This window comes from Camelus dromedarius, chromosome 4 (assembly GCF_036321535.1).
Source record: "Camelus dromedarius isolate mCamDro1 chromosome 4, mCamDro1.pat, whole genome shotgun sequence".
In the NCBI taxonomy this organism is placed as follows: domain Eukaryota; kingdom Metazoa; phylum Chordata; class Mammalia; order Artiodactyla; family Camelidae; genus Camelus; species Camelus dromedarius.
This window is the reverse complement of record NC_087439.1, coordinates 88,474,206-88,481,346: the sequence shown is the minus strand read 5'-3', so window position 1 is coordinate 88,481,346 and position 7,141 is coordinate 88,474,206. Positions and strand designations below refer to the sequence as shown.

General features: G+C 47.3%; 1 protein-coding gene across 1 annotated transcript; it reads right to left on the bottom strand.

The window, feature by feature from the left end:
- Positions 1-4,050: 4,050 nt before the first annotated feature.
- LOC135321226 (small cysteine and glycine repeat-containing protein 6-like) lies at positions 4,051-4,608 on the bottom strand. Its single transcript, XM_064485423.1, has one exon. The coding sequence runs from the start codon at positions 4,549-4,551 to the stop codon at positions 4,234-4,236; it is 318 nt and encodes a 105-aa protein (XP_064341493.1). The 5' UTR covers positions 4,552-4,608; the 3' UTR covers positions 4,051-4,233.
- Positions 4,609-7,141: the final 2,533 nt, after the last annotated feature.

Here is a 7,141-nt window from a genome sequence, read left to right as displayed (position 1 = left end):
AATGGAGGCCGTGGGTCCCATGCACTCCTCTGCCCACCAGCTCTATAGTTCACGTGTGCCTTCCACGCAGCCATGCCCCTCACTAGGCATCTGTGTCCTCCAGCCGAGCTCTCCCAGAGCCTGAGGATGAAGTTCAGCTCCAGCCATGACCAGCACCATGGAAGTCTGGTATCTGCTACTCCAGTGACAAATCAGCCTTCACTGATAACATGAGACTATGAGCATCAAAATCAAAAAAATCAAAATGGACAACTTCATAATCACCCCATTAGTGTTCTCCGAAGAAGTCCACAGACACGTTAAAATGTGTCCCCACACACGCCTGCGGTTAATTTCCTGTAGTTTCCCTGGCCCTTCTCTGTGGGCTCCAGTTTCTTGGTTGACTGTTGTTGGTTTAGCAGCAAGCAAGGAGAGGAGGTGGGTGTTCCCAGCTGGGTCGGGCAGTGGAGCTGAGACTGAGGGACGCCAAGCCCCTTGGGACTGTCTCCCAGAAGAAGGACATTCTTGCACCAACCGCACAAGGCCCACTTGGGGTGCTATCTTGTCACTCTAAGCAGAGCTTGACATGATGCTTAAACAGGTTGAACTGATCAAATGGAATGAAATAACCAAAGGAGACGTGAGTTGAGTAACCATGTCCAATAAGACTCCCAAAAGGCCTCTTTCTTGCCCCCTACTTGGAATTCAGAAGATAGCTTTTGAGGAAGGGGTGTGAGATGAGTCTCCCCAAATTCTAAGTTGACAAGGTAGGTTTTGGCTTCCATCTGTCCCTGTTTCGATTTCTTTTCCCACCTCCAAGAGCCCTGAGTCTCTAGTGCCCTCGGGCTACCTGGCACCCCTTAGTTACTCAGCATTGAGGATTAATCCTGGGGGCCCCACCTTCTGACTCATCCTTCCCACCCCAGACTCCACCCTTAAAACCATATTTTAGGTGCTGTTCTTGGCTGGGATGTAGTGATCAGGAGAGAAGTCCCGTTCATCTTTCTTACACAGCTTTTCCCCACAAAGTAAGGCTGACCAGCAGGATTCTGGACATGCGGCCCCTCCTAGCATGGAGGACGGAGCCCTTCCTAGGCTCTTGTTCCCCCGTCCCTCGCTCTAGGTATGTATGCTTGTTTTCAGTCGCTGTAAGTAGAAGACCTGAGTCTGTCGAGATGAATGAGGTGTCCTACTCAGTGCTGACACCGATTGGCGAGGAAAGGATCCAGGTAGCGGGCGAATTAGTAACAGTAATTGAATGTTTATGTGTCAGGCATCATGCTAGGTCTTACAGGGGGACATTGAGACACAATGTCTTCAGTTAGATAGGTGACAATTTGATATAGAAAAGATTAGTGTAAATCCATAATGACCATTGAAAATAAAAGGCAAAGGGCATGTTATATTGAATATAGGTCATTAGTAAAAGCACATAAGTGTTACTCTTTTGTCATGGGCTGATTACTTCCCAGCAAATCCGTATGCTGAAGTCCTAACTCCCAGAACCCCGGAATGTGACTATATGTGGAGGCAGAATCAATCAAGAGGTGATTAAGTTAAAAGACGGTCATTAGGCGGGTCTTAAACAAATATAAGCGGTGTCCTTCTAAGAAGAGGAAATTAGGACACAGACAGACACAGAGGGAAGACCCTGTGAGGACGAGGCAAGAAGACAGCCACCAGCAGGCCACGGAAATCGGCTGCAGAGGAAGCAGCCTGCTGGCTTCCTGACCTTGGGCTTCTAGTCGAGGAGCCTGGGCTTGATCTCAGATTTGTAGCCTCCAGAATTGTGAGAAAGTGAATCCCTGTTGCTTAAGCCACCCGGTCCGGGCTACTTGGTTATGGCAGCCTTCCCAAACAAACACACACTTAAGGCCATGCGTGATCAGTGTTGACCAAACACGTGTCTGCGTGAATGCTGAGCTGAGGGCCTAAGGAGACACTGTGACTTAGGTGCATCTGTGCCATGAATATTTGATGTTTCAGTGCAAGAAATATGCTGCTGTTTGTCCATGAGGTGGCCGGTGCGGCTCCTGGCTGTCCTTGACACATTCATCTCTCTCCCTCCTTCTGAGCACAGTCCACACTTCTCACCGCATGAAGCTACCGTGAAATTCACAAGGAAAGCAGACAGGCTCTGTGCATGGGGGGTTAGGATAGGGGCTGGAAGTACGGGGACAACACTCAGCGTGCTCACATTCTGCATCTCACCTTACATGGCGAGTGGTTGTACATTCCTCTCTGCAATCCAATTGTGAATTGGGGTCTTCACTAGTTATTTGAATAACTGGCATAAACGTGGTCTGCGTGCCTTACGGTGGGAAACATACAGGCAAGACCTACAAGGGTTTGAGACCAAGTGAGAATAGTAGACTGACTGATGAAAATATTTGCTGAGCTCAACTGAATGACAGAAATATTTTCTTTAAATTGCGACCCATCTTTTTCTTTTCAGTACTTAGTCTCTCTGAGAAGCTCACGCCTGTGGCAAAGAGATGAGGAAACTTATTGCAAAAACAGTGATGCGATGTTTATTATGACCTTCCCATCCCAGTGACTACAGCCTCTGCCACCCTCTGGTGCAAAACAGACCAAGCGTGACAGAGAGAACTTACATTGAAAAGTTAGGGAACAGGAGCCGCAAGATTCAGTGCCGTGAAAGCATTCTGTGTATTTTCAAGACCTGTCTTCTCACCTCTGATGGAAACGCCCAGGGCAGGTATTACACTTGGCCTTGGATTATAGTTATTTGTGTACAATTCATCCCACCCGAACACTCCTAGGCAGGATCTGCTCTGTCTCTGAACTGTCCTCAGCCCTTTAGACCTGTGTTTATAGCTAGGAGTTTCTCAGTGAACATTATTAACAGAAGGCAAGCTCTTCTAAAATATTTAAATCCTTCTAAATACTGCTCATGGCCTGAATCATAAAATATCATTTGTATTTCAATTTGTATCTTCAAAGTGAATGATGGTTATCGAGGATTAACTGAGGACCAGTCTCCTCTAGGCACAAAAGGAACAGATCTGACCCACAGAATGGTTTTCCTATCAGGAAGGGACGCCCACAGATTGGATGGCTGCTGAAAGCTCCTCTAGGCTTATGATCTAAAAAATGGAAATAAGTAAACAAAAACATAAATCTCAGTCTAAGTTATTGAGTAAGATCTGAAATGAGTTCAAAAGAAACCTCAGTCTTAACAGTATGCCCCAATCGAGGTTAAATGAACAGAAACAGAAAAGCAAACAGCAATTTATTTGAAAAGAACCAGTGAGGACTAAGGCTGGTGCAAGAAAACTAAGACAAAGACGACATGCAGCAACGCTGACTCATTTAGCACCGCCCAGTGGCATTGCTCTGTGTAGTCAGGGGGAAGGAAAAGCTAAACCAACAATAGCAAAGTTCTAAACGTGCCCTGCTGGCTGAGCACATGCAGGAAATACGAAAGGGCCTGGCTGCAGGGGTGGAAGCCTGCCCTCCCAGCGAAGAGTACATGGCCCCAGGAGCTGGAAATCTAAAGCAAATTTAATCATCTATATTTTGGTAGTAGATGTGTTTCTGAAATTTTGCTTGAATTGATTCTTTGTGAATAAAACAGGATTTTTAATGAATTAGGGAAATTGATCTATCTCTAAATGAAGCTGTCACCTCAAAGCAAAACTCAAATTGCAGATAAAGCCATGCATTCGAGTGCTCTGTTTGCATTGGTAACTGGAGTTCAGGGACAGTGACAGCAGGAAAGTTATTCTCATGGTCCTTCCTGGCCACACTGTCATTGTCTCTCCACCAAGGGCCTTTTAAGAGACTGAGATCTTCCGGGAGGTGGAACATGGTCACACCACAATAAAGGCAAAGAGAAATTTTTACATGATAAATTTAATTATTTTATTAGGAAATTTAGAAAACAGCTGTTGATTAATAGGACTACGAGATAGGAAAGGGGCAGGGATCAAAGCACTTACATGGGAAGGAAAACAGTATACAGCACATCTAAAGAACACCAGGAGCCCAGGGACGGCAGCCCTTCGCCAGGAGCCAGGCTGTACTCGGGTTTCTGTTTCGGATGTTTGCTAATCGCCTGGAAGGAAATACAGAGAGGAAAATTGAAAATACCCAAAGCAGAAATTACAGGAACCCAAATCCAGGAGCAAAGTTACAACCCAAGATGGTTACGTCTCAGAAAACCAGATGATGTCAGGTGGGGCAGGTGAACGAGGTAGAGAAAGGTCCAGGGACAGAGGCGGGAGCCGCCCCCTAGTGGCAGCACTGCCTCTTGCAGCACCTCTGCTGACAGCAGCACTTCTGCTGACAGCAGCCCTTCCCACAGCCGCAGCCGCAGTCACACGAGTGGCGGCGGCACGTGCGGCGGTAGCAGCAGACCACGGGGGTGTTGCAGCAGCTCCCGCAGCAGCCCCCACAGCAGCCACAGCAGGAGCCGCCCCGGTAGCACCTGTACGAGGTGCAGCTGTCACAGCCGCCACAGCCACCACCGCAGCCACCACAGCCACAGCCACCACCGCAGCCACCACCACCGCAGCCACCACCGCAGCCACCACAACCACAGCAGCCCATAGTGTCAGCAGAGAGGACTCAGGAGAGGGGAGGACGGAGACTCAGGAGGTGAGGGACGTCTGATGCCGCCTCCTGCTGGGGGGGGGGGGGCCTTATATAGCAACTCTGGGCACAGGACTGACCTAAGGCTCAAGGCCACTTCCCCGTTGCTGATGCAAGTATCCACAGCAGAACCTCACATGGCCTTTGTGCACTTCCTTCATGGATCCTTCCCACTTAAAATATTTGCTAAATTTAGCTCTCACTTGTCTATTTAAAGCCCTCTTTAGAACAGAACAGGAAATGACTATTAACCCCCTTTTCTTTCTGGTGATTGTCGGCGTCTGAGCGGGTCAAAATTTCCCTTGCACTTTACATCTCTCAGCCGTCTCAGCCCAGGACAAGGATTTTTTCATTCCTACACCATTTATAACCTTTTACTAAGCTGTGAAACATCACTTTAGATAGAGGAGAGTATTCTGAAAGTCGAAGGGGAAAGTGTTATTTCGTCCTTGGGTAATTCCCCATCCTGTCACATCGGTCAGGGCTCTGACTCAGAGGAGAGAGGATACTGTGTTATCAGGGTTACTCTGGAGCATCCTCTGCATTGAGCTGGATGATAGAAGCACATCCTGGACAGAACGTTCCCAAGCCACCTGCCAAATTCAAGGACACTTCTGCTGTCATCAGCCTCTTAAGAAAGGACAACCTAAAGACATATTTCCAATAGCCGTGTGTCTTTGGGGCAGTCAGGGACCAGTCCTCCGTGGAACGCTTACTTGAAATGGTTGCTCTTAATTGTCTGTCCCTGCACAGACCACCCTTTCCTGTTAGAGGTGAACAGTGAAGGCAGTCAGGTTCTCTTGACCTTTCTCAGAATATAAAAAAGCTCTTGGTAGGTCCCCTGAGCCTGCCTGAGCAGCACACAGCTGAGGAAAGCCAGGTGTCCGCCCAGCCCCTTGCAGGACCCTGAGTGGGAGGAGCTTGCAACTCCCCTGGAATAATCTTATGATCTGGCCTTTAGCCCTGGGCTCTCTTCAGGTAAGTTTTTAGTTACTGTTTAAAAAAAAAAAAGAAAAGTCTTGAAGATGACTTCCGTGTAATATTTATCAAACCAGAAAGTGAATAAAGTCGTTTAGTGCTCTGGTTCCGCTGCACAGCTCTCTAAACCCCACCTGCACATACCTGGCATTAGCCATTACACGTCTAGGATAACCCCGGCGTAAAACAGCCAATTCATTTCTGTTGATACTTTTTGGCTGAAATTTTGGAATGTAATCATTTCCGTTGGTAGTTTTTCTGTCCTGTAACAGAGCACAGATAGACAGTAAATTTCCTTAAATGGCTGTTCTGGAGAATGCCATGGGCAAGATTTCTTTCATGCCTTCAGCCAGTATACGGTTCTTCCCAACACTCTCATCTTCAGGATTTGTCTGTTTTTATTAAAAGGGCACATGAACTTCTGCTTTCATGCACCTTAATACTTTCCCATCTTATAAACCGAGGAGGGGGGCAGTGTATTCAGCTTCATAAATAGTTCTTGAATTAGCCTTGTCTTATAAGGAAGTCACTCTGCAGGGCACTGTGAGAATAAAACAAGATGAATCCACAAGCTCTCAGTCTGATAAAAAATGCATGTTAAAACAAGTTCTAATACAATAGGACAAGAATCAGAATAACCCTATAAATTGACTTTCTTAGAGGTATGGGGGGAGAAAGGTTGATTTTGAGTTTAAGTGAGAGAAGGGGAATCAGGAAGACTAAGAGAAGGTCTTCTGTGTAAGAACTTCAGTAAAGACTGGAGACAGGAAAATGTGAGGTGTGGTCGGGCAGCACCTGCCATAGACCTATGGGGGGTACTACAGGATGGGACTTGGGGGAGGGCATGGGAGCCTAAGAACAGTCAGAGCAGAGCCTGGGAACACAGGTGGAATTAAAAGGTAGGAATCTTTGGGCACCACATTGAAGATGCATTGGCAGTTTGGAAATCAGTGGGAATGCTACCAAAGCTGTTGCCCCAGAATCATACCTCCTGCCCCTGCCTTGAATGGAAAGTAACTGCTCTTATCCGGGTTTCAGGCTCAATTATGGAAGGAGGAAAATGCAAAGAGAAAAAACAAGAACTGGTCAGAACAGACCAAGATAGCGGAAGACCTGACCTCCAGTAGACCTTGAGCCTCGTTACACGCTTACTGTAACACTAACATACTAAATGACACACCCACCGGTGCCATGGCAGTTGACGGTTGCCTTGACAACAACCAGAAAAGCCCATACAAGAACTAAAAAATGCTTTGCCTCAGTTCCCAGTCAAAACCACACCCTATTCTCAGGTAAGTCATGATATTTCTCCCTCTTTTTACTCAGTTTCCTCCCTTTCACCTTTATCTTCCTACGTATGATGTCTCAGCCCAAATAATACTGAGAAGTTGATTTGTGGACTAAGTTCCCACTTCGTTCTTTGGCCGTGGACTGAAGCTTGTGCTGTTCCAGCCTCGGCATCGGCTTCATTTGTGCCTGTGCGAATCCAAGCAGAAAAGCCTCGCCAGCTGAGACAAGGAGTCTCAGCCCGGGCTAGGACCCTGGCACGGGTCCGGGTGACTGTGGATCC